General features: G+C 46.7%; 2 protein-coding genes across 2 annotated transcripts in view; one reads left to right on the forward strand and one right to left on the reverse strand.

Moving 5' to 3' along the window:
* The window catches only part of LOC123750105 (uncharacterized), a 76,137-nt gene that overhangs the window by 20,967 nt on the left and 27,362 nt on the right, over positions 1 to 27,808 (forward strand). Inside the window, exons 2-4 of the mRNA XM_069331130.1 lie at positions 5,756 to 5,825; positions 18,420 to 19,091; positions 19,766 to 19,912. Coding sequence (XP_069187231.1) covers positions 5,820 to 5,825; positions 18,420 to 19,091; positions 19,766 to 19,912 — 825 coding nt within the window. The 5' untranslated portion in view covers positions 5,756 to 5,819. The remainder of the gene's footprint in view (positions 1 to 5,755; positions 5,826 to 18,419; positions 19,092 to 19,765; positions 19,913 to 27,808) is intronic.
* Positions 2,058 to 2,396, reverse strand: LOC138368600 (tigger transposable element-derived protein 7-like). Its single transcript, XM_069331129.1, has one exon. The coding sequence runs from the start codon at positions 2,394 to 2,396 to the stop codon at positions 2,058 to 2,060; it is 339 nt and encodes a 112-aa protein (XP_069187230.1).

The following is a 27,808-nucleotide window of genomic DNA, read 5'->3' on the forward strand; positions in this document are numbered from 1 at the left end:
TCTATCCACTAGTTCGGTTTTTGGTAGCAATTTTAACCAGAATAGGGGTTTGTTTTGAGGCTCCGGGAAGCCTCCGGGACTCACCCAGAAAATGGCGTTTCATTACATTCAACGCTGGTTTTTTAAGGATATCAGGGAAGATATGACACTCTAGGGATTTGTTGAACAGCAGAGCTATGGGTGGCGCAAGGGCATGGGAGGCGCTCTTGTATACAGTGGATGGGATTTCACTGATGTTCCCAGCTTTGTTTTTTAGTGAGTGTATGACGGACACAACATCTGTCGGGCTGACTGGTGAAAGGAGAAGAGAGTTTGGATAGCTGCCTGAGAGATATGTATTGATATGTGTCTGAGTCTGTGGGATTTTACTGACAAGGTTAGCACCAACCGATGAAAAGAAGCTATTAAATTCATTTGCCATTTTTAAATCAGTTGACACTGTGTAGCTACCCTTAGAGAGTATTATCTGGTTATGGGAGTGTTGTTTAGTTCCCAGGATATTAGAGATGGTATTCCATGTGCTTTTCATGTTGCCTTTTGCTTCTTTGAATCTATTCTCATAATATGAAAGTTTAGCTTTTCTTATGATACTGGTAAGCACTGATGAGTACCTTTTAGCTACTTCCTTTGTAACTAGGCTAATCCTAGATTTCTTTTCATATTCAAGTTTTTTGTTGATTGATTTGAGTATGCCACTTGTGAGCCACGGATTGTTTATTCTTTTGTCAGTTACTTGTTTGATAAGGAGGGGACAGTGAGTATTGAAGAAGCTTAGAGTTTTGGAGAGAAAGAGGTTAGTTAATGAGTTTATATCCTGTGTATTCTTGAATTCAGAGTCCCAGTTAATATTGTGAAGTGCATTTGAGAGATTGCCTAAAGCTGATTCACTGTGTAGCCTGAATGAGAGTTTGCTTCTGGTGGTGTTATGTCCATGTTTGCTATGAGGAAGGTACGATAGTGGTCAGTTGTTCAATCATCGATTATACAAGATGTAAGGTGTATATTATATTCTACGATCAAACAGTGTTTTTGCTGTTATTACACTATATACACACATTGTATATAACCATCTACATGTGTGTTCACCATAACAAACCATAAGTTGGTATGGTGAGCCCAAAAAACAAGATTGAGCTGCCACACCCAGCCAGCCCTCCCTCACTTCTCCAACACCTTACTCGCCAACATTCCTCCTCCTACCATACTGTTATTGTTTTTATTACACTATTTACACACATTATGTATAAATATAAACATGTTTTATTCACCATAACCATACAACTAAACTCGTATTATGTCCAAACAGCACAGTGGCCACCATACACTGCATGACAAGTCACACAGCAGAAGACAACGCTACGAGTACGACGCCACCTCCCTCACCAAAATGGTTCCTCCCAATATACTCCTGTTGCTGTTATTACACTATATACACACACATTATATATATGTATCTACATTTGTGTTAACCATAGTGAACCACTAAGCTAGTATGGTGAGCAAAACAAGAGTGGCTGCCACACACTGACGCTACCTCGATTCCCTCCCTCCCTCACCAAAATTCCACCTCCCACAATATTATGCACAGCACTAATTATCACCACAATCCTGCTATTATCGTCCTATCATGGCTAAATAATACCAGTTACATATATATTTTGACATTATTTGGCAATGCTGTGGTCACAAGCTGAACAGCAGTGCTGTGAGCTCATGTTGCATGCGCCAGCCTTGGTTGTTCACTCAGTACTGAGGCTCTTACACCCGGGAATGTTGCCCACGATTTTTTTGTAAATGACGTCTGTTTACAAGAGCCCTGAGGAGGCTGATGTGACCCCCACGTAGCTGCGGGAGTTTTGAATCATATGCTATACCTATAAGATCCCTGAGGTGTGTTACGCACCACCCGTCGATCGCCTACAAGCGCGTTGCACAGTGCAGTGGTTAAGTATCTCGTCTTCCTCAGAGAGCAGAACTTCCATAATGTCTAAATTCATAGCTCAGGCATTAGCCTCAGACATTAGCCAGACAAAGCCTTTTGAGAGCATAGATAACCCTTAATCCATGAGTTGTATTACAGATGTAGTGTTTGGTGGTAAAGCCATACATGTTATTTTGCCATCAGGCGATGTTAATTTAGCAATGGGGTGAGCTGGGGCATTATCTGTCAACAGCATTACCTTTACCTCAGCAGGATGAATTCTACACTCATTGATCTGCTGCTTTTTTACTAATTTATAAAAGTGATTCTGGAACCAATCCTCAAAAATAATCTGTGTGAACCAGCCATTTTTTGTGTTGTAGCAGATGACAGGTAGTCTGTTCATGCAGTTTCTCAATGCTCTGGGGGTTGGCAGATTTCCCAACAATTGCGTACTTTGTTCGGTGACTGCCATCTGCGTTAGAGCACAATAATGCTGAAATTCTTTCCTTCTTTACCTTGCAACTAGGAATACTCTTCTCGAGCCTGAAGGCCAAAGTGTTTCTTTGAAGGCAATTTCCAGTTAAAGCCTGTTTTATCTGCATTGTACACTTAAAACCAGCTTAGATTTTTAGATATCATGTGCTGAGAAAGTTTATGCTTATATGCATTAGCACTTCCAACATCTGCACTTAATGCCTCGCCACAAATTTTCTTGTTAATGATGTCATACCTCTCTTTAAATCGACATACCCATTCAGTGCTAGCCTTGAAATTGTCTATGTTTAACTTTACAGCAAGTCTTTCAGCTGCATTTCTAATAGAATCAACTGAAACAGCAATTCCTTTCGCACCAGCTGTGTAAACCATTTAAATACAGACGAGTCCAAATCCTATACTTAGCAGGCCTCAATTTTTCCTGTTGCCTATTGCATCAGTTTGAGCAAAGAATTTCTTAATGTTATCCTTCTGCTTTTTTATATCACAAACAGTAACTTTACCGATGTTGAATTCTTGGGCGAGTCGAGTGACAGAGTATCCACGCTCTGCTTTCTCTGTCAAGTCAACTTTCTAATCAATTGACAAATATTTTCTCTTTTGTTTTATACCTTCAATACCATGAATGCTGCTCTGAAACATCTTGACATTAAATGAGTTCAAACAGTAAAATTTTTTAAATTTATCACAAAAATCCTTCGCGCGCGAGTCTGACTTTTTTACCCCAGGAAGAGGAGAAGCACATGGTGCCAGCCATCTCATCCAGGCCAAACGCGTTGACATGACCTGTGCTTATTTTATAGGCATATTCAAAATTTAATGTACATATTGACTGTTACAAGTTATTTTATTTAAAATATTATTATTGTTATATTGTTAGTTTGAAGTTTTATGCATTTTATACAGTACAGTTCTGTATTAACCCTTAAGCTGTGCATGGCATACATATACGACAGGACCTGATGGCAAAGTTCAATTTCTCAAATTTGCTCTAATGCTTTCCAGTTTTTTGTGCATACTAGCAAATCCTGCAACTTTGTCTAAATGATCACAAACGTAACTTGTAAAGTAAGAAAATAAAAAATAATTATAAAATTGAATATTGAATACTTCAGATTTTGAGATTAGCTGCAAAAATATAAACTATCGCCAATTGTTCATTTGATGTTATTATGCTCTCAGAATAATATATGATCTTCATTTTCATAGATTTAGAATATATGTTTTCAGTTTAGTTTACTGTAAAAACAATTGTCAGTGTGGCATCTGAATTATGCCTGAAATTTAGAAAAAAAAATTGATATCTTCAAACGTTTAGGGTTTGTGAAAAATCCATTCTAATAGGATTGTATAACAGACAGCTGTGCACATTATTTGTAAAAATGATGAGAATAGGTGAGAAACTGGATTTATTGAAGCTGACTCAAAGTTGAAACTCTAGTTTTAGAGATAATTGAAGTTGAAGTTATCGACAATGAATAAGGTAGTTCTAATTCATTAATTTACTTATATGTTTTAATAAATATTGTTTGGCATTCGCACTCAAATATGTGAAAGTTGTAGGTCAGTATGTGTTGGAATGATGTCAAGAAAAAATAACCCCCCAAAAAACAAAATATAGGGGTAATTATAATGATTTAGGGGATAAAAATGTATACTTTATAGAAGTGATAAAGCTCTAATCTGGTCCCTAATCATCAAAACCGCCTAAAGAGACAAATAAAATAGAATCTGAAATCTCTGAAAAACTCAGTAAAAAAATTCAAAGTCCTAAGTTCTGCCAGTTGTGACTGATTTATTTGGTGACCAATTTCATTCTATCTTGACATTGTTAGGGATGGGTATGCACTCTCCAGGATGTAGAGGTTACAACAAAATGAGATAATAAACAAAGGAGACAAAACTCTCAGTTCCAGTTAATAGGAGTTGTTCTCCTTATCAATAAAATTTTCTTTTAAAAAAAAAAAAAATTGTCTAAAGTACATTTCTGAAAACATTGGGGTGAAACTTTCTTGATGATTAAGCCGATAAGTTGGAGATTTGTTCAACATTTAGTATTAATTTTCACATAATTCAAATATTTTTTTGCCCAGCCCCAGCTTTTACAGCCCAGGCTGTAGCAGCTTAAGGGTTAATGCACGTGGTTTATATTACGTAGGCTGTCAGAGAGGGAGGGGAGGCAGCTGAGAACATGCCCATACCCCCTTCCTCATTCCTGCCCACCCTCCTTACTCCTGCCCACCTTCCTTACTCCTGCCCACCCTCCTTACTCCTGCCCACCCTCCTTACTCCTGCCCACCCTCCTTACTGCTGACCACCCTCCTTACTCCTGCCCCACCCTCCTTACTCCTGCCCCACCTTCCTTACTCCTGCCCCACCCTCCTTACTCCTGCCCACCCTCCTTACTCCTGCCCACCCTCCTTACTCCTGCCCACCCTCCTTACTCCTGACCACCCTCCTTACTCCTGCCCACCCTCCTTACTCCTGCCCACCCTCCTTACTCCTGCCCACCCTCCTTACTCCTGCCCACCCTCCTTACTCCTGCCCACCCTCCTTACTCCTGCCCCACCTTCCTTACTCCTGCCCCACCCTCCTTCCTCCTGCCCACCCTCCTTACTCCTGACCACCCTCCTTACTCCTGCCCACCCTCCTTACTCCTGCCCACCCTCCTTACTCCTGCCCACCCTCCTTACTCCTGACCACCCTCCCTACTCCTGCCCACCCTCCTTACTCCTGCCCACCCTCCTTACTCCTGCCCACCCTCCTTACTCCTGCCCACCCTCCTTACTCCTGCCCGCCCTCCTTACTCCTGCCCCACCCTCCTTACTCCTGCCCCACCCTCCTTACTCCTGACCACCCTCCTTACTCCTGCCCACCCTCCTTACTCCTGCCCACCCTCCTTACTCCTGCCCCACCCTCCTTACTCCTGACCACCCTCCTTACTCCTGCCCACCCTCCTTACTCCTGCCCACCCTCCTTACTCCTGCGTACCCTCCTTACTCTTGCCCCACCCTCCTTACTCCTGCCCACCCTCCTTACTCCTGCCCACCCTCCTTACTCTTGACCACCCTCCTTACTCCTGCCCACCCTCCTTACTCCTGCCCACCCTCCTTACCCCTGCCCACCCTCCTTACCCCTGCCCACCCTCCTTACTCCTGCCCACCCTCCTTCTGCTCTAAGCACAATACCTAACAAATAAAAAAAAATTTGGGTAAATATGTTCTATGTTTTGCTGGGAAAATTTTAGTCATACCTTATATTAGTCAATGTCATTATTGTCAATGTCAATATCAATGAATTAGTCAACCTTAAATTTGTTTTATTTTCCCCTAACAGGTAATACTGCTTCCATCTGTGCTCGGCTACCCAGGACGATAGCAAACACAACTTCTTCTCATTAATGATGGTAAGGACAATTTTATTATTACTGTACTACCAGTGTGTGTGTTTATCATGTTGATGTCGATAACCAGTGATTGTGAGTGTATTAATCATGATAGTATTGTCATTAACCAGTGACGGTGAGCGTATTAAGGGGCCTGGTGCATGGGCACCGAAACTTCCTCATACACACTCAGTTTTTGTGCAGAATCCTCATGGCAAATGCTCCAACTTTTCCTTATAAATCAACATCACAACATCAATGGAAAAAAGTAAAAAAAAAAAAAAATATATATATATAAATTCACAATTTCAAATTGCTATAAATATCTTACAATATCACCAATTGTTATTTTATTCATTATGGTCTCAGAATGGCATATAACATTCAATTGCTAGTGAGAAAATCACTGTTTTAGAGTATAGGTTACTGTAAAACATTTTTTAAATGTGGCCATCCAAATATGTGCCAAATTTATACGAAAAAATATTTAAAATTCCAAATGTTATGGCTTTTTGACAAATCGATTCACTAGGAACCTTAGCACTAAGAACTTTGCACATAATATGTAAGTAAGTAATTATCAATAGAAGGCATCAAACCGGGAAGGCTATGTAGCACCATACATAATATGTAAAAATGGTGAGAATCGGTCAGAAACTGAAATTTTTATTAAGTCTCAAAGTTGAAAATGTTTTTCATAGAGCAAAATGCATTTAAAGTTCTCGACATTGAATATAGTACTTCTAATTTATGACATATCTTGTAGGTTATAATTAAGATTGCTTGGCATTTGTACTCGAATATGTGAAAGTTGTAGGTCAATATACGTTCCGTTCTCACACTTTCTTACTGTTAACACTTTCGCGCTCTCCGCAAAGGTCACTCAGCCAACCGAATGTGCGCGCTGCGTTTTTATCGCTTAAGCGTAAAAACAAAAATGTGTATACTCTTTTTACTCTTCTGACCTTAGTTCTCATGCTACGTATTTCATTTTGGTACCAACGTGTTCGCAATAAAATTCTCTAGAAGAACATTAGTAAAATAAGTCACGAAACATATAGGGATACCAGCACCAAATAAATAACTACGTAGATGACTCGCCGTGAGCGCCCATCAGCAACAAAATGTTTTTACTCTTGGGATTGTAATCACCTCCACACTTGCTCTACAGCGTTAATTTTGGTATCAATGGACTCGCAATGAAATTCCCAACACGGTGATATGAATATAAGCGTAGAATAATGATGCAGCCCGCCCGCAAGAGTGTGGGAAGTGGTGAAATTGTTACCCGGTATCGGTGACGGGACGACGCACGGCGCTTTGAAAGTTTATACTTATTTCACTCTCATGACATTAATTTTCTATGTACGTCATTCATTTTTATGTCAATGTGTTTGCAATAGAATGTTCTATGTGCCCATAGGTAAAAAATATCAACAAAGCGTAAGTTAGAATAGCGACAAATATAAAACAACGCTGGAACATATCAGTGAGCGTCAAACACACACGAAATATTTTTACTTTTGTTATGTTTGTCAAGATTATACTTGTTGCACACAGTTATTTTTGGTTGTATATTGATCGGAATAAAATTCCCTAAACAGACATATGCACATAATACATGATATGGGGGAAGAATTACCAGTATAAACGGCTAAAGTCACCCACCTGCAACCCGTTTGGGACAAAATACCATTTGATCGAAGTTATCCACACCTTTCATGAACTTATTGTACCATGCAGCCTAGTGGTGAGAAAGAGAGCCTCATAGCGCGCAGTTTGAAACAAACCCAAAGTAAATCGGATAAAAATTGAATTTTATACAAATATTTTAAAAGTTGACAACTTTATGTCCACTATGCGTTTACGTTAGACGAAACCGAACGCGCCGGCGCGTCCAGATAGCGCGAAAGTGTTAATATTGACTTATTAAATACGTGCATATGTGACATACTAAACATACTAGTTTACCTTGAAAAGCTTCATAGAAAACACAGACCTTACCTAACCTTCTTAGTATGTTAAGATAAGCATCTTATTGCTTCGTAATTACAATTATTACTTAACCTATACCTATAATAGGTATACTTAGTATGTTTAGTATGTCACATATGCACGTATTTAATAAGTCAATATTGACTATACGAAAGTGCGAGAACGGGTTGCAATATATGTTGAAATGAAGTCACGAAAAAATAACCCCCCCTCCCCAAATAACAAAATATATGAATAAGTTAGGGATAACTGAAAAACAGACACTGGGTCCCTTAACTGTCAAACAGTAGGTTAGACATATATATATGAATGAGATTGGGTGGATATAAATAGGAGCTGCCACGTATGGGGCAATAGGCCTTCTGCAGTTACCGTCATTCTTATGTTATTATAACGAAACACTTATATTGCAATAACTTTATTGCCCATTTATTAGTGATAAGGCCATCATCTGGTCCTCATTCATGAATACCAGCTAAATAGACAAAGAGAATAGTGTTTGAACTCTGCAAATAATTGGCTAAAAAAACAAATGTCACAACTTCGGCCACGTGTGGCTGATTAACATGTTAACCAATTTCGTTCAAACTTCACATGCTTAGTGCCTGATATGTATTCTCCAAGATGTAGAAGTCACAACAAAATCCACATAGAAACAAACGAGAAAAAAAGTAAAAACAAAAAACAAAAAAGTGGTTGTCGGCTTTTTGTATAAAGGGACATAAGAAATACTGTACAGTATTGCCATTGGGCAATGTATTTATATGATATATAATAGAATACAGCATAACAACTTACTAACTCATTATTATGTGTGAAATCTGGCCCTCCAAGCGACAGCAGAGGCATATCCACTTTGTGGACCCTCTTTACTACTACTCATCTTCTTTGTGTGTCGAACAGGTGCTTGCATCTCATTAACCTTGATTTCCAGAAAATAGGAGGTGTTATTATTGTTATCAGAACAGGTTGCCACCAGATGCTCACGCATTTATTTTTTAAAAAATTGTAAAAATTCCCTTTTTAAACATATTAGAATGAAATTTTCACGACCCTGATGCCAAATAACAGAAGATTTTTGGAATTTTTTTACTATTTTTCATATTTGGAAAAGTCTCCACATTCACTGGGTCCCTTAACCCTCAAACCGCGCACATCATTTATATATGATTTCGTGTCTAGCGCTATAATTTAAACGCCCCGCCTGGGATAGGGGCAGCTATAGTACAGCCACGACCGATAGTTGCCAGATGCCACCTAGAAAAAAAATCCAGGCCAACATTCTTGGGTGTTACAGCGTCAGTATTGAGCAAGCCACCAAGGCTGGTGCACGCAGCACGAGCTCACAGCACCGCTGTTCAGCTTGTGACCACAGCATCGCCTACAAATACCATAATATAAATGATACTGCTATTATTTAGCAGTGATAGTATTACTGAAGCCCCCTGACTGTGATAAAACTGACCAGGATTCTGATAATAGCAGGATTGTGGTGATATTTAGTGCTGTGCTCCATGGAGGAAGGAGTAAGGCTGTGGGAGGGAGGGTTGTGGCGTCGTTTTCTGACTGTGTGTGGCCACCATTTATTGACTGCACTCACCATACCAGCTTAGTGGTTCGATATGGTGAACACAAATGTAGATACTTATATATAACGTGTGTATAGTGTGAGATAACAGCGAGAGGAGTAGGTTGGGAGCCGCCATTTTGGTGAGGGAGGAGCATCGTCTGCACGACTTGGCATGTTGTTTACTGATGGCCACTATGGTCTTTGGGCACCATACCAGCTTATTTGTTCAGGTATGGTGAATAAAACAGGTAGATACTTATATATAATGTGTGTATATAGCATAATAACATCACAAACAATATTGTTGAAGGACAAATATTAGTGCGTCTGGCCTTGAGGGCGGCCGCCGATCAACTGACTGTGTGAGTATCTTCTTGAGGTTATCTTGAGATGATTTCGGGGCTTTAGTGTCCCCGCGGCCCGGTCCTCGACCAGGCCTCCACCCCCAGGAAGCAGCCCGTGACAGCTGACTAACTCCCAGGTACCTATTTACTGCTAGGTAACAGGGGCATTCAGGGTGAAAGAAACTTTGCCCATTTGTTTCTGCCTCGTGCGGGAATCGAACCCGCGCCACAGAATTACGAGTCTTGCTCGCTATCCACCAGGCTACGAGGCCCCATAAGACGAGTAGCTACGTCTTATGGCCTTTACTCACCATACAAGCTTAGATGTACAGTTATGGTGAACAAAACATGTAAATACGTATATATAACGTCTGTGTATAGTGAATAAATACAGAAAGAGTATTGTGGGAGGTGAATGAGGGTGAGTGAGGTGGTGTTGAGGGAGGGAGTGGCAGTGAGTGGCTCGCTGGTGTTTGGCGGTCACTCCTCGTTGCTTTTTGACTCACAAGACCAACTTAGTAGTGTGTTATGGTGTACAAAACATGCAAATACTTATATATAACCTGTGTATATAGTGTAACAACAGCAAAACTATTTGTTTATTGTTTTATGAACATAATAATTGAATCACTAATATGCACACCATAATTTTGAGTACAGCGATGGTTCACACATTTTATAATATAAATATACCACAATTCACTGTATGGAATAATATTACTGCAAAAAAACTAAGAAAAAATCAGAGACATTGAAATAATTAGGTAATAATATATTTGTGGCAACTGCCGTCCGACAGCTCGGGCGAAGTAGACCTCGTCTGGCGAAGGCTCTGCCAACGCCCCTTTTTTGCCACACTTCCCTACCCTATTGCAGCTAAAATATGCCACCTACGATTTTTTTGTTATTTTTTCCGTGATCAGGGAACAAAAATGAACACTTCTATAAGACGAAAGAATTTTTTGGATTTTTTTTTTGTTTGTTGCGCCTGTGGGTGTGAATTCCATTTGGGCCCCTAGCGGTTTGAGGGTTAATTATGATGTTGTCATTAACTAGTGATGGTAAATGTATTAACCGTTAAACTGCGCAACATGTCATACGACGTGTTGAGTAAGTTATGCAAAAGTGCGCAACACATCATATGACGTGATGGAGTACCGCATAAGATTTGAATGTCCAGTGGGGTAGGATGGGGGGCATACGCTGCCCAGGGGCTATAGTAAACAGCCACCATTTTGTGCAAAAATCCAGCTCTTGCCACTAACGTGTGGAAGGCCTCAGTTACCCAGCAGTCACCATGGCGAGCACACGGTCAAATGCCTCCCGGGCACGCACCACGCAATCACTTACTCAAGAGCAAATAACTAGTGAATTATTTTCTGATGGCGAGGAAAGTGATTTTGATGACTCTGACATTGATAAGGACTACACACAAATGACCGATGATAGTAGCACAGACAGTGAATTTAAGATACAGCCTGCTGCCATGGCAAGGCCTACACACTCACCAGTGCTGCCTTGCCCAGTGTCTACTCCAATTCACCCATGACCACACAGTTCTTGTGCTTATTTAGAGTATGAGGATATTTTGGGCAATGAGTCAGAGGAAGGTGACTCTTTTTCTGGGTTTAGTGAAGTGGATTCAGAGCATAGTATTACCTCGCCTGTCGCTTGTGCCAGTGGTGTTACCAAGTGAAATTTTGTCGCGTCAGCAGCGTCTTGCCTAGCCAAGCGCCGCCACATGGCACCACATGAGGAATCAAGACCCTCTTGTTCACGTGATTTTACCTCACGTTCACGTAGCGCCCGTACTTTGCGTAGACGGGCTTCAGCTCCTGGTCCACGGTGTGCAACGATTCCTCACCGTGGTGCCGCTGTTTCGTCTCGCAGGACAGCAGGTGTACTTGTGTGGAGTGATGGTGACAATTTTATTCCTCTAATTTCTGCCTTTGGCAATAAAGATGTTGTGATTACAGACCTTTTCCTTGATACTGGTGAGGACATGTGTGAAATTCATTATTTTACAGCATTTCATGATGAGCCACTCATGGAATATATTGTACACCAAACGAACCTTCATGCGGCTCATCTCATTAGAAAAGATATAACAGAATTTTCACGATTGAAGCGTTTTAAAAACACTACTGTAGGTGAAATGTATGTATTTTTGGCACTATGTATGTTGATGAAACATGTGTAAAACACTCTATCTCAGATTATTGGGGCAAAGACTAGACTGTTCCAACACCTTTGTTTGGGAAACATATGTCCCAAGACAGGTTTCAGATACTCCTCAGGTGTCTTCATTTTGCAAGTAATGAAGACCGGACAAAGGATGATAGACTTTGGAAAGTCAGACACATTATGAATGACGTGATTAAAAATTACAGAAATTTCTACGTACAGTGGAACCTTGAGTGACGAGCGGCTCCAGTTATGAGCATTTCGTGTAACGTGCAAGCCACTCGCAGAAAATATGTCTCGACTGACAAGCTTTTGATCGATTAACAAGCATTCCCGCTGGTTCTCGGCCACCTTCGACGACAGTTTTGTTGTTGTTTCGCAAGGCGAGTTTTCCACATGATGAGCTTGGTGCCAGAATGGATTAAACTCGTTAATCGAGGCGCCACTGTACCAGCACAGAAGCTGGTGATTAACGAATCCCTTGTGCTTTTCAAAGGACGTGTTAGGTTCAAGCTGTATATTCCCTCCAAACGAAACAGATTTGGATTGAAATTCTTTGTACTGTGTGACTGTGAATCAGGATACGTGTTACACATGATCCTGTATTCTGCTAGCGATGTAGACATTCCCGGTAATGACCAACATGGTTTCTCAGGTAGTGTGGTGAAGTCACTGATGGCACCATGGATGAACAAGGGCCACATTTTATACATGGATAACTACTATACAATTTCCTTGCTAGCAAGGTTCTTGATTAAAAATAGAACTAGAGTGGTTGGCACAGTAAAGCCAAGAAGAAGGGAAATGTCAGTGTTTGACAATAAACTTGAAGTTGGTGACTGCCAGCTAAGAAAAAGTGATCAACTACTCTCAGTTAGGTGGAAAGACAAGAGAGAAGTGAACTTACTGACAACCGTTCATGATGGTACAACGGTGAACAGTGGCAAGGTGAACCGAGTAATGAAACAACCAGTATATAAGCCAGATTGTGTTCTTGACTATAATATAAACATGCGTTTGATAAATCTGACATGATGGTGGGTGCTGTCGAGTGTGATAGGAAAACATTGAAGTGGACGAAAGAAGTGTTTTGCCATCTTGTTGACATAAGCATGCTGAACAGCTATAATATGTATCTGGTGAAAACTGGACGTAAACCAAGTTTTCATTCTTTTGGTTTTACACTTGTGACACAGTTACTAACAAAGTTTGGCAAAGAAATTTCTGGCATACAAAGACCCATCACGATCCTAGTGTTGCAGCATGCTGCTACACCCAGGCTCACTTACATGGAGGGCTTTCAAGCACACATACTAAAACATTTGCCACCAGCTGGAAAGTGTGTAATAGGCCAACATGATTGCTTAGTTTGTAGAACAACAAAAAAGAGAGAATAACAACATAAACTGGTGCAAACATGGTGTGAAGCGTGTGCAGTCCCATTGTGTGCTGTCAACTGCTTCAACGACTACAACTGTCTCCAAAACGTCTAAATGTGCAGTAATGTTGTAAAACCTGTAAATAGTGCATGGATGTGTGTAAATATAATAATGAAAAATGTGAATGCATATTATATATGGCATAATTGAAAACATTTGTGTGTGCATGTGTATACTCAATGTATGCAAGTTGTATTATCATTGAGCATCAAGTAACATTATATGCAACACAATTAGTGAAAAAATATTGTAATAAAATATGCCTAGACACTGTAAATAATGCAGCAAAAATAAATTCGTGGCAACTCTGGCTGCTTGAAGACACACCTTACATGAGCGAGCATGCAGGGTGTGACATCATCGCTCATATTGTCGACTCATTTATGTCATTGGTAAGTAAATTAAAAAAAAAATTATTTTTCTCATGGTCAGGGAACACAAATTAACAGGTTAAGAAGAAACTAATTTGTGTATTTTTTTTTTGTTATGCGCCTTTGGGTGACAAAAGCCAAATAGGCCTTAGCAGCTTGGGGGTTAATCATGATGTTGTTATTAACTTGTGATGGTGAGTGTATTTATTATGTTGTCATTAACCTGTGATAGTGAGTACTCATCACTAGGTACTTATCACTGAGTACTATGGAGGGTGGGCATGAGTAAGGAGGGTGGGTAGGATTAATATGTATTAATTATATTGTCATTAACCATTGATGGCAAGTGTATTAATCATATAGTCATTACCCAGTGATGGTGAGTAATTACCTAAGTGTAATTACCTAAGTGTAATTACCTAAGTGTAGTTACAGGATGAGAGCTATGCTCGTGGTGTCCCGTCTTCCCAGCACTCTCTGTCATATAACGCTTTGAAACTGAGTGTATTAATCATGGTGTTATGAACCAGTTATGTTGATTGTATTAACCCCCTAAACTACACATAGCACCTTTACCCTTTAACAGCATAAATTGCATATACAATTTTGGTCTAACTGCCTCCATTCTGCACATCGTATATATACATTTTAAAGTACCACGTAAGATTTAAAAGTCCCACGGCTACAAAGGATTCACATTAGCTACCTCAGGGCTCTAGTAAACAGACGCCATTTAAAAAAAATTGTGGGTAACATTTCCGGGTGCGAGTTTTTCAGTACTGAGTGAGCAACCAAGGCTGGTGCACTCATCATGAGCTAACAGCACTGTTGTTAAACTTGTGATCACAGCATTGCCTAAAAATGTCAAAATATTTATGTAACCGCTATTATTTTGTGATGATAGTATTCGTTATGGTGAGCACAAATGCAGATACTTTTGTAAAATGTATGCATATATTGTAATAACAGCAAAAATATTTTTGTATTGTTTAACCACTGCACTGCGCAATGCGCCTTGAGGCTCTAGATTGGTAGTGCGCAAGGCGTCTCAGGGCACTTGTAGGTATAGCGTAGCATTCAAAGCTCTCGCTTCTACATGGGATTCACATCAGCTTCCTCAGGGCTTTCGTAAACAGACGCCATATAAAAAAAAAAATCGTGGGCAACATTCCTGTTATGAGAGCCTCAGTACTGAGTGAGCAACTAAGGCTGGCGCACACACCATGAGCTAAATGCACTTTTGTTCAGCTTGTGACCACAGCATCACCTAAAAATGTCAAAATATATATGTAACTGGTATTATTTAGTCGTGATAGTATTACAGAAGAGTCTTACTGTGATAAAGACTGTACAATGTTCAAATATCAGTGAATGAATGCTGTTCAAGATGTTCACAGCGCTAGCCACAGCACACTGCCATTATTTCGTCTATGTAAGAATCTTTAATCCTCAAACCGCTCGGGGTCCAAATGGAATTAACACCCACACGCGCAACAAAAAAAAAATTCTAAAAAATTTTGTTTTCTTTTTAATCTCTTTATTTGTGTTCCCTGAGCACGGGAAAAATAATAAAAAAATTTAATTACACTTACCATGGACGTAAATGACCTGAGAAGATCGTCGATGATGTCACGCCTGATCTTCGCTGGACCGCTGTGCGCCCGGGGTGAGTCAGGCGCGACGGAGAAGGAGCGCGAGTTGCCGCGAATTTATTTTCGCGTTATTATTTACAGTATCTATGGCATATTTTACACCCATTTTTTTCACTGGTGTGGTTCAATATGTTCTCACAAGATGATTTATAAACATAAAACTGTTGTCAATGTATATTGTATCCACATATTAGTGTCACAAGTATTTGCACAAAAATGTCTTATTTCACAATAAAATATACTATTTCTTATGATTTATTTCCATTATATACACTCACTTATTCTGTATTTACATGTTTTGGCACCAGTCTTGGACATTTAGAAGTCATCAAGACTGTGATACTCGTTGAAACATCGGACATGGCACAGAGGGACCTGACGCGCTGTGCACCAAGTCATCACCATTTTTCTTTTCTGTTCCCTCTTGGTTGTTGACCAGCATACTACACACACACGCTGGCCTACTGCACGCTTTCCAGTTGGTGGTAAAAACCTGAGATTGTGTGTCAAAAAGGCATCCCTGAAAGCGAGCCTGGGTGTTGGAGCATGGTGCAATACCGGGTTCAGAATGGGCCTCTGTACACCAGGAATTACTTTGCCAAACTTCTGTAGTAATTGTGTTACTACAGTAAAATTGAATGCACAGAAATTTCATTTACCATCTGTTTTGACAAAATACGTATTGTAACTGTTCAGCATTATTACATCAACAAGGTGGAAAAACATCTTCTTGGTCCACTTCACTGTTTTCTGTACACACTCTACTGCCCCTACCATCATATCACATTTATCCACCAAACGCATGTTGATGTTATAGTCCAAAACACAATCAGGCTTATAGATTATTTGTTTTGTCGTTCTGTTCACCTTGCCACTGTCCACCATTGTACCATCGTAAACGGTGGTCAACATGTTCACTTCACGCCTGTCTTTCCACTGCACTGAAAGCATTGCACCAGTTTTTCTTAGCTCACAATCACCAACCTGCATAGCAGTGTGAAACACTGGCATTTTCCTTTGTTTTGCCTTCACTGTGCCACACACACCAGTTCTATTATCAAGCAAGAACCTGGTTAGCAAGGGACTGGTATAATAGTTATGTGTATAATATGTGGCCCTTGTTCAGATATGGTGCAAGCAGTGACTTCACCACACTACCCGAGAAGCCATGATTGTTATTAGCAGGAATGTCTACACTTGTACCTGTATACATTATCATGTGTAACACAGTTCCTGTTTCACAGTCACAGAGTACACAGAATTTAAATCCAAATCTGAGGCGTTTTGAGGGAATATACTACTTGAAGGCAGACCGTCCTTTGAAAAGCACAGTGGATTCATCAGTCGCCAGCTTCTGAGCTGGTACGTAGAAATCTCTGACTTTCAAACAAGTTCATTCAGGATGTGCCTCACCTTCCGAAGTCTTCAGTCTGGTCTTCATTATTTGCAAAATGAAGACACCTGAGGATTATCGCAAATCGGTCTCGAGACATATATTTCCCAAACAATGGTGTTGGAATAGTTTGGTCTTTGCTCCAATAATGGTCGAGTATGTGTTTGACACAATGCTTCATCAACATACACATACATTTCACCTAAAGTCGTATCTTTCCATTGCTGTAATCATGAAAAATCGGATAACTCCTCACCATTGAGATCAGTCGTATATTTGTTCGTTTCCTGAACAATATGCTCCATGAGCGACTCATCAAAATATGCAGTAAAGTAGTCCATTTCACACATACCTGTATTATATATCATGCCATGAGTCCCAGGAAAGTCAGTGGTAAGGCTCAACATATGAAAACCCATGTAAGGATGCCATAGAGCAGAAACAAGAGTACAGAATGTCTCTTCCTCAACAATTAAGAAAATGTGTGCAGCATGGGAAGAATTGCAAACCTTTGCTGAAACGACTCACCCAAATCAAGCTGCTGTAGGCCGTTGCCTTAACCTATTCAATGACACTGATGCATCATTACAGACAAATGTTAAAATGAAGGGATAAAAATGTCTCTTGACAAATTTGTAGTGAGACAAACAAGCACTGAACCACAACCAGGTCCTAGTGGTATTCAGGGAAAACGTAGGAGAGAGAGTACCCCAGAGAAAACATCACTGCCTGATGTGATAATGGAAGGGAACTCCCCTTCCAAACAGTAACAACTCTTCTCCCAACTCATCACCATCTTCCATACGCCATCAAGACCCCTCCATAAAGGTAAGATCAACTTAGGTACTGTATTGTAGTTAGAAAAAAACATTGTATTCAGTATAAAATGTATTTGTATGTTAATATTTTGGAGGGTGGGGAACGGATTAATTCAAATCCCTTTATTTCTTATGGGAAAAATCGCTTCGACTTACGATATTTTGAGTTACGATCCGTCTCTGGGAACGGATTAGCATCGTAAGTCAAGGCCCCATTGTAATGGGTTTGTTCCCATTTCCAGTTATAACATCATTCATGTTGTTAACAATATCACCAATTCCTGCTCCCGAATAGCAAACCCTTAACTTGTTCCCCCTATCCTTGGCACAAAACATTTTAGCCAAATACCTCACCTGGGAATCTCCCACAATGAAAATTCGCTTAAGTACTCTCATTACTTTGTGAGCATCTTGAGGGACTTGCGCTCCCTTCGTTGTCTTCCCTTTCGAGGGACTAAGACCAACTTAAACTAAGAATACTTGATCTTTCCTCCATTATCACATACGATACATACATTTCCTTCCATTATTCGTAAGAAAGTAAGGACGGGTTTTGTTAGTCTGTACTCTCAGGTACGGCTTACAAGCAGCCCTACTGCTGCAATATGTTACCTAAAAATATTATCCTATATTCCGGGATATATTTATAAAAAATATTGGCCCTTCTGTGGATATGTTAATCTGTCAGTAATATTAACTCTGCTCTAGAATAGCTAATACAAAAAATGTATGTAAATATTATATAATTACTATTAGTAAAAAAAGTACCTGCACTGTAATATTACTTTTTTTCGAGGTGACACTGTACTGTAATAATACGTATAGCGTAACCAAATATTCTTTCCACAGGATAACAAGCCAGAGGAATGTTCAGTGTGTTATAACGATTATGATGACAATCAGCTACGGCCTCGTACACTGCCGTGCGGCCACACATTCTGCTCCCAGTGTATTGACAATGCTATCGAGAATGGTCAACTGACCTGCCCCAACTGCCGTGCCCAGCACGCTGCCACAGCTGCTACTCAGTTCCCAATTAGCTACGCTGTGGAGGCTTTTGTTAGGAAACTGAAAGATATCCAGCTAACACAAAAGAAAACTGTACCAGTAAAAAAGAAGTTACATTCCCTGGTGCAGGAGCAGAAGAGCAGCATCAGCAGCCTCATTACTAGCTGTGAAGAGGTACTGTCCCAGCTGGGGGAGTACCGGGGGCAGTTGGGGGACTGGAAGACTTGCCACCTTCAGCTCCAGGACAGACTCTATGCTCTGGTAGAGCAGAACAAGTCAGCAATGAAGCTCTTGGAACTGGAGGATACCAGTGTGGTGAATATGACAACACAAGGAGAGGAAGGGAAGACTCAGCTGCAGGCCATGTTGGGGAGCCTCGACACAGGCAACACCCCACAGGAAGTTTACACAACCATAGGCACAGCTGATGAGTGCAGCATGAAGGTAGAAGATTGGCTCCAGAAGTGCCGGGAACTCTTCCCAAATGTCAAGACTGTCCACACCTCAGTGAAGGTACGCTGCTGAAGGTCACATTGTTCTCACCCAACTGAGTGTAGTATTGCCTCTATATAAACACTTTTGACATGGAGACACATCAAGATGAGAGTTGACTTTATATATAGGAAATTTTTTGCTCTAACACCTGAAACATTGTTATTAATAAAGTCAACTGTCATCTTGGTGTTTCTCTACACTGTGGTCAGTGTAGAGAAACATTACTTATATTGTCAAATTACTTTACTCATTCTGATGCTTCATTATATATAGTAAAGTTACTTTACTCAGAGCCTGATGCTTCATTATAGTCCAGTTACTTTACTCAGAGCCTGATGCTTCATTATAGTCCAGTTACTTTACTCAGAGCCTGATGCTTCATTATAGTCCAGTTACTTTACTCAGAGCCTGATACTTCATTATAGTCCAGTTACTTTACTCAGAGCCTGATGCTTCATTATAGTCCAGTAACTTTACTCAGTGCCTGATGCTTCATTATAGTCCAGTTACTTTACTCAGAGCCTGATGCTTCATTATAGTCCAGTTACTTTACTCAGAGCCTGATGCTTCATTATAGTCCAGTTACTTTACTCAGAGCCTGATGCTTCATTATAGTCCAGTTACTTTACTCAGAGCCTGATGCTTCATTATAGTCCAGGTTCCACCATTAATGTTTGTGTTGGTAATGACAGGTGCAGGAGACCATCAGGGAGGCCCTGGAGATGATGACCACAGAGACAGGTGCCACAGCTGACCCCGTACACCTGGGAGACTCAGCCTCCAGCATCATGGATAAAGTTCAGGAAATCACTTTAGAGATCCCCCAGAAGCAATTAACAGTAAGTTTTTTATTTTCTCACATAGGTCATACCACAAGATATTGAGTTGAGTTTTGAGGAGAGGAAGCCTGTTCTTAGGTTTATCGGGGTTCCCCAAGGTCAACTACTGACTTTCCTTAACATACAATCCACAATAGTTGCCTAACTCCTGGATAAATATTTACTGGTTGGTGAACAGAGGCAACAGGTGAAAGGCAACAGGAAACATGTTAACCATTTCTGTCCTGCATGGTGATTGAACCCGTGATCCTCTATTGAACCCGCGATCCTGGCTCCCCCTCACAGAGGCGCAGAGAGCGGGAGACACTCCACCAACCTTTCCAAAAAAGTGTACCTGGTTGATACCTGGTTGATGGGGTTCTGGGAGTTGTTCTACTCCCCAAGCCCGGCCCGAAGCCATGCTTGACTTGAGAGAGTTTGGTCCACTAGGCTGTTGCTTGGAGCGGCCCGCAGGCCCACATATCCACCACAGCCCGGTTGATCTAGCACTCCTTAGGAGAAACAATCTAGTTTCCACTTGAAGATGTGTACGGTTGTTCCGGCAATATTTCTTATGCTCGCTGGGAGGACGTTGAATCCAGTAAGACAGCGAACCAAATCAGACCACTGCTGGGTACGAAGAAAGTGAAGCCTTAAAATTGCCAATGAACTCCACAACAATGCCAGCACCAACCCCATGATAGTAGAGGGATGGGGGGGGAGGGGGCTGGAGCTACAGGTCCAGCACCAACACACTGCCAGTAGAAGAGGGGGGCAGGAGCTATAGGTCCAGCACCAACCCCCTGCCAGTAGAAGGGGGGCTGGAGCTACAGGTCCAGCACCAATCCCCTGCCAGTAGAGGGGGGCTGGAGCAACAGGTACAACACCAACCCCCTGCCAGTAGAAGGGGGGATGAAACTACTGGTCCAGCACCAACTCCCACTGCCAGTAGAGAGGGGCTGGAGCTATAGGTCCAGCATCCACCCCCCTGCCAGTAGAAGGGGGCTGGAGCTACAGGTCCAGCACGAACCCCCTGCCAGTAGAGGGGGGGGGGCAGGAGCTATAGGTAAAGCACCAACCCCTGCCAGTAGAGGGGGCTGGAGCTACAGGTCCAGCACCAACCCCCTGCCAGTAGAGGGGGGCTGGAGCTACAAGTCCAGCACCAACCCACTGCCAGGAAAGGGGGGCGGGAGCTACAGGTCCAGCACCAACCCCCTGCCAGTAGAGGGGGGGCTGGAGCTACACAGCCAGCACCAACCCCCCTGCCAGTAGAGGGGGGCTGGAGCTACAGGTCCAGCACCAACCCACTGCCAGTAAAGGGGGGCTGGAGCTACAGGTCCAGCACCAACCCACTGCCAGTAAAGGGGGGCTGGAGCTACAGGTCCAGCACCAACCCCCTGCCAGTAGAGGGGGGGGGGGCTGGAGCTACAGGTACAACTCCAACCCCCTGCCAGTAGAGGGGGACTGCAGCTGCTGGTCCAGCACCAACCCCCTGCCAGTAGAGGGGGGGGGGGGCTGGAGCTACAGGTCCAGCACCAACCCCCGGCCAGTAGAGGGGGGGCTGGAGCTACTGGTCCTGCACCGACCCCCTGCCAGTAGAGGGGGGCTGGAGCTACAGGTGCAGCACCAACCCCCTGCCAGTAGAGGGGGGCTGGAACTACAGGTCCAGCACCCACCCCTTGCCAGTAGTGTGGGGCTGGAGCTACAGGTCCAGCACCAACCCCCTGCCAATAGAGCAGGGCTGGAGCTACAAGTCCAACACCAACCCCCTGCCAGTAGAGGGGTCTGGAGCTACAGATCCAGCACCAACCCCCAGCCAGTAGAGGGGGGGCTGGAGCTACAGGTCCAGCACCAACCCCCTGCCAGTAGAGGGGGGCTGGAGCTACATGTCAAGCACCAACCCCCTCCCAGTAGAGGGGGGGGGGCAGGAGATACAGGTGCAGCACCTACCCCCTGCCAGTAAAGGGGGGCTGGAGCTACAGGTCCAGCACCTACCCCCTGCCAGTAGAGGGGGGCTGGAGCTATAGGTCCAGCACCAACCCTCTTCCAGTAGAGGTGGGCTGGAGCTACTGGTCCAGCACCAACCCCCTGCCAGTAGAGGTGGGGGGGGGGGCTGGAGCTACACATCAAGCACCAACCCCCTCCCAGTAGAGGGGGGGAGGCTGGAGCTGCAGATCCAGCACCAACCCCCTGCCAGTAGAGGGGGGGGGGGCTGGTGCTACTGGTCCAGCACCAACCCCCTGCCAGTAGAGGGAGGCTGGAGCTACAGGTCCAGCACGAACCCTCTGCCAGTAGAGAGGGGCTGGAGCTACTGGTCCAGCACTAACCCCCTGCCAGTAGAGGGGGGCTGGAGCTACAGGTCCAGCACCAACCCTCTTCCAGTTGAGGGGGGCTGGAGCTACAGGTCAAGCAGCTACCCCCTGCCAGTAAACGGGGGCTGGAACTACTAGTCCTGCACCAACCCCGGCCAGTAGAGGAGGGCTGGAGCTATAGGGACAGAATCAACCCCCTTGCCAGTAGAGGGGTGGCTGGAGCTACAGGTCCAGCACATACCCCATGCCAGTAGAGAGGGGTTGGAACTACTAGTCCTGCACCAACCCCTGCCAGTAGAGGAGGGCTGGAGCTATAGGGCCAGCACCAACCCCCTGTCAGTAGAGGAGGGCTGAAGCTACAGGTCCAGCACCAACCATCTGCCAGTAGAAGGGGTCCTGGAGCTTCAGGTCCAGCACCAACCCTCTGCCAGTAGAGGGGGGCTGGAGCTACAGGTCCAGCACCAACCCCCTGCCAGTAGAGGAGGGCTGGAGCTACAGGTCCAGCGCCAACCCCAAGCCAGTAGAGGGGGGCTTGAGCTACAGGTCCAGCACCACCCCTCTGCCAGTAGAGGGGGGGCTGGAGCTACAGGTCCAGCACCAACCACCTGCCAATAGAGGGAAGGCTGGAGCTACAGGTCCAGGGCCAACCCCCTGCCAGTAGAGGGGGCTGGAACTACAGGTCCAGCACCAACCCCCTGCCAGTAGAGGGAAGGCTGGAGCTACAGGTCCAGGGCCAACCCCCTGCCAGTAGAGGGAAGGCTGGAGCTACAGGTCCAGAACCAACCCCCTGCCAGTTGAGGAGGGCTGGAGTTACAGGTCCAGCGCCAACCCCCTGCCAGTAGAGGTGGGCAGGAGCTACAGGTCCAGCACCAACCCCCAGCCAGTAGAGGGGGGCTGGAGCTACAGGTCCAGCACCAATTCGCTGCCAGTAGAGGGGGGGCTGGAGCTACAGGTCCAGCACCAACCCCCTGCCAGTAGAGGATGGCTGGAGCTACAGGTCCAGCTCCAACCCCCTGCCAGTAGAGGGGGGCTGGAGCTACAGGTCCAGGGCCAACCCCCTGCCAGTAGAGGGGGGCTGGAGCTATAGGTCCAGAACCAACCCCCTGCCAGTAGAAGGAAGGCTGGAGCTACAGGTCCAGGGCCAACCCCCTGCCAGTAGAGGGGGGCTGGAGCTACAGGTCCAGCACCACCCCTCTGCCAGTAGAGGGGGGCTGGAGCTACAGGTCCAGGGCCAACCTCCTGCCAGTAGAGGGGGGCTGGAGCTATAGGTCCAGCACCAACCATCTGCCAGTAGAAGGGGTCCTGGAGCTTCAGGTCCAGCACCAACCCTCTGCCAGTAGAGGGGGGCTGGAGCTACAGGTCCAGCACCAAACCCCTGCCAGTAGAGGAGGGCTGGAGCTACAGGTCCAGCGCCAACCCCAAGCCAGTAGAGGGGGGCTTGAGCTACAGGTCCAGCACCACCCCTCTGCCAGTAGAGGGGGGGCTGGAGCTACAGGTCCAGCACCAACCACCTGCCAATAGAGGGAAGGCTGGAGCTACAGGTCCAGGGCCAACCCCCTGCCAGTAGAGGGGGCTGGAGCTACAGGTCCAGCGCCAACCCCCTGCCAGTAGAGGGAAGGCTGGAGCTACAGGTCTAGGGCCAACCCCCTGCCAGTAAAGGGGGCTGGAGCTACAGGTCCAGAACCAACCCCCTGCCAGTAGAGGATGGCTGGAGCTACAGGTCCAGCTCCAACCTCCTGCCAGTAGAGGGGGGCTGGAGCTACAGGTCCAGGGCCAACCCCCTGCCAGTAGAAGGAAGGCTGGAGCTACAGGTCCAGGGCCAAACCCCTGCCAGTAGAGGGGGGCTGGAGCTACAGGTCCAGCACCACCCCTCTGCCAGTAGAGGGGGGCTGGAGCTACAGGTCCAGGGCCAACCTCCTGCCAGTAGAGGGGGGCTGGAGCTATAGGTCCAGTACCAACCCCCTGCCATTAGAGGGAAGGCTGGAGCTACAGGTCCAGGGCCAACCTCCTGCCAGTAGAGGGGGGTTGGAGCTATAGGTCCAGCACCAACCCCCTGCCAATAGAGGGAAGGCTGGAGCTACAGGTCCAGGGCCAACCCCCTTGCCAGTAGAGGGGGGCTAGAGCTGGAAGTCCAACACCAACCCCCTGCCAGTAGAGGAGGGATGGAGCTACAGGTCCAGCACCACCCCCCCCCTGCCAATAGAGGGGGGGCTGGAGCTACAGATCCAGCACCATCCCCCTGCCAGTAGAGGGGGGCTGGAGCTACAGGTACAGCACCAATCCCCTGCCAGTAGAGGGGGCTGGAGCTGCAGGTCCAGCATCAAACCCCCCCCCCCTGCCAGTAGAGGATGGCTGGAGCTTCAGGACCAGCACCAACCCCCTGCCAGTAGAAAGGGGCTGGAGCAACAGGTCCAGCACCAACCCCCTGTCAGTAGAGGGGAGGCTGGAGCTACAGGTCCAGCACCAACCCCCTGCCAGTAGAGGGGAGGCTGGAGCTACAGGTCCAGCTCCAACCCCCCCCCCCATCCTGCCAGTAGAGGGGGCTGGAGCTACAGATCCCACACCAACCCCCTGCCAGTAGAGGGGGGCTGGAGCTACAGGTCCAGCACCAACCCCCTGCCAGTAGAGGGGAGGCTGGAGCTACAGGTCCAGCTCCAACCCCCCCCCCCCCATCCTGCCAGTAGAGGGGGCTGGAGCTACAGATCCCACACCAACCCCCTGCCAGTAGAGGGGGGCTGGAGCTACAGGTCCAGCACCAACCCCCTGCCAGTAGAGGGGAGGCTGGAGCTACAGGTCCAGCTCCAACCCCCCCCCCCCATCCAGCCAGTAGAGGGGGCTGGAGCTACAGATCCCACACCAACCCCCTGCCAGTAGAGGTGGGCTGGAGCTACAGGTCCAGCACCCCCCCCCCATCCTGCCAGTAGAGGGGGCTGGAGCTACAGGTCCAGCACCAAACCCCTGCCAGTAGAGGAGGGCTGGAGCTACAGGTCCAGCACCAACCCCCCCCCCCCATCCTGCCAGTAGAGGGGTCTGGAGCTACAAGTCCAACACCAACCCCCTGCCAGTAGAGGGGGGCTGGAGCTACAGGTGCAGCACCAACCCCCTGCCAGTAGAGGGGGGCTGGAACTACAGGTCCTGCACCAACCCCCTGCCAGTTGAGGGGGGCTGGAGCTACAGGTCCAGCACCAACCCCCTGCCAATAGAGGGGGGCTGGAGCTACACGTCAAGCACCAACCCCCTTCCAGTAGAGGGGGCTAGAGCTACAGGTCCAGCACCAACCCCTTCCAGTAAAGGGGGCTGGTGCTACAGATCCTGCACCAACCCCCTACCAGTAGAGCGGGACTGGAGCTACAGGTCCAGCACCAACCCCCTGCCATTAGAGGGGGGCTGGAGCTACACGTCAAGCACCAACCCCCTGCCAGTAGAGGATGGCTGGAGCTACAGGTCCAGCTCCAACCCCCTGCCAGTAGAGGGGGGCTGGAGCTACAGGTCCAGGGCCAACCCCCTGCCAGTAGAGGGGGGCTGGAGCTATAGGTCCAGAACCAACCCCCTGCCAGTAGAAGGAAAGCTGGAGCTACAGGTCCAGGGCCAACCCCCTGCCAGTAGAGGGGGGCTGGAGCTACAGGTCCAGCACCACCCCTCTGCCAGTAGAGGGGGGCTGGAGCTACAGGTCCAGGGCCAACCTCCTGCCAGTAGAGGGGGGCTGGAGCTATAGGTCCAGTACCAACCCCCTGCCATTAGAGGGAAGGCTGGAGCTACAGGTCCAGGGCCAACCTCCTGCCAGTAGAGGGGGGTTGGAGCTATAGGTCCAGCACCAACCCCCTGCCAATAGAGGGAAGGCTGGAGCTACAGGTCCAGGGCCAACCCCCTTGCCAGTAGAGGGGGGCTAGAGCTGGAAGTCCAACACCAACCCCCTGCCAGTAGAGGAGGGATGGAGCTACAGGTCCAGCACCACCCCCCCCCTGCCAATAGAGGGGGGCTGGAGCTACAGATCCAGCACCATCCCCCTGCCAGTAGAGGGGGGCTGGAGCTTCAGGTACAGCACTAATCCCCTGCCAGTAGAGGGGGGCTGGAGCTACAGGTCCAGCATCAAACCGCCCCCCCCCATGACAGTAGAGGATGGCTGGAGCTTCAGGACCAGCACCAACCCCCTGCCAGTAGAAAGGGGCTGGAGCAACAGGTCCAGCACCAACCCCCTGCCAGTAGAGGGGGGCTGGAGCTACAGGTCCAGCACGAAACCTCTGCCAATAGAGGGGTGGCTGGAGCTACAGGTCCAGCACATACCCCATGCCAGTAGAGAGGGGTTGGAACTACTAGTCCTGCACCAACCCCTGCCAGTAGAGGGCTGGAGCTATAGGGCCAGCACCAACCCCCTGTCAGTAGAGGAGGGCTGAAGCTACAGGTCCAGCACCAACCATCTGCCAGTAGAAGGGGTCCTGGAGCTTCAGGTCCAGCACCAACCCTCTGCCAGTAGAGGGGGGCTGGAGCTACAGGTCCAGGGCCAAACCCCTGCCAGTAGAGGGGGGCTGGAGCTACAGGTCCAGCACCAACCCCCTGCCAGTAGAGGAGGGCTGGAGCTACAGGTCCAGCGCCAACCCCAAGCCAGTAGAGGGGGGCTTGAGCTACAGGTCCAGCACCACCCCTCTGCCAGTAGAGGGGGGGCTGGAGCTACAGGTCCAGCACCAACCACCTGCCAATAGAGGGAAGGCTGGAGCTACAGGTCCAGGGCCAACCCCCTGCCAGTAGAGGGGGCTGGAGCTACAGGTCCAGTGCCAACCCCCTGCCAGTAGAGGGAAGGCTGGAGCTACAGGTCCAGGGCCAACCCCCTGCCAGTAAAGGGGGCTGGAGCTACAGGTCCAGAACCAACCCCCTGCCAGTAGAGGATGGCTGGAGCTACAGGTCCAGCTCCAACCCCCTGCCAGTAGAGGGGGGCTGGAGCTACAGGTCCAGGGCCAACCCCCTGCCAGTAGAGGGGGGCTGGAGCTATAGGTCCAGAACCAACCCCCTGCCAGTAGAAGGAAGGCTGGAGCTACAGGTCCAGGGCCAACCCCCTGCCAGTAGAGGGGGGCTGGAGCTACAGGTCCAGGGCCAAACCCCTGCCAGTAGAGGGGGGCTGGAGCTGCAGGTCAAGCACCAACCCCCTGCCAGTAGAGGGAGGCTGGAGCTACTGGTCCAGCACCAACCCCCTGCCAGTAGAGGGGGGCTGGAGCTACAGGTCCAGCACCAACCCCCTGCCAGTAGAGGAGGGCTGGAGTTACAGGTCCAGGACCAACCCCACCCTGCCCGTAGAGGGGGCTGCAGCTACAGGTCCAGCACCAACCCCCTGCCAGAAGTGGGGGGGGGCTAGAGCTACAGGTCCAGCACCAACCTCCTGCCAGTAGAGTGGGGGGCTGGAGCTACAGGTCAAGCACCAACACCCTGCCAGTAGAGGGGGCTGGATCTAGAGGTATATCACCAACCCCCTGCCAATAGAGGGGGGGGGGGAGGTCTGGAACTACAGGTCCAGCACCAACCCCCTGCCACTAAAGGGGGGGAGGTCTGGAACTACAGGTCCAGCACCAACCCCCTGCCAGTAGACGGAGGCTGGAGCTACAGGTCCAGCACC

Source organism: Procambarus clarkii, chromosome 25 (genome assembly GCF_040958095.1).
Source record: "Procambarus clarkii isolate CNS0578487 chromosome 25, FALCON_Pclarkii_2.0, whole genome shotgun sequence".
Taxonomy (NCBI): Eukaryota; Metazoa; Arthropoda; class Malacostraca; order Decapoda; family Cambaridae; genus Procambarus; species Procambarus clarkii.

Coding starts and splice junctions, on each gene's coding strand:
- LOC138368600 (XM_069331129.1), bottom strand. CDS start 2,396: ATGGCAGTCACCGAACAAAGTACGCAATTGTTGGGAAATCTGCCAACC.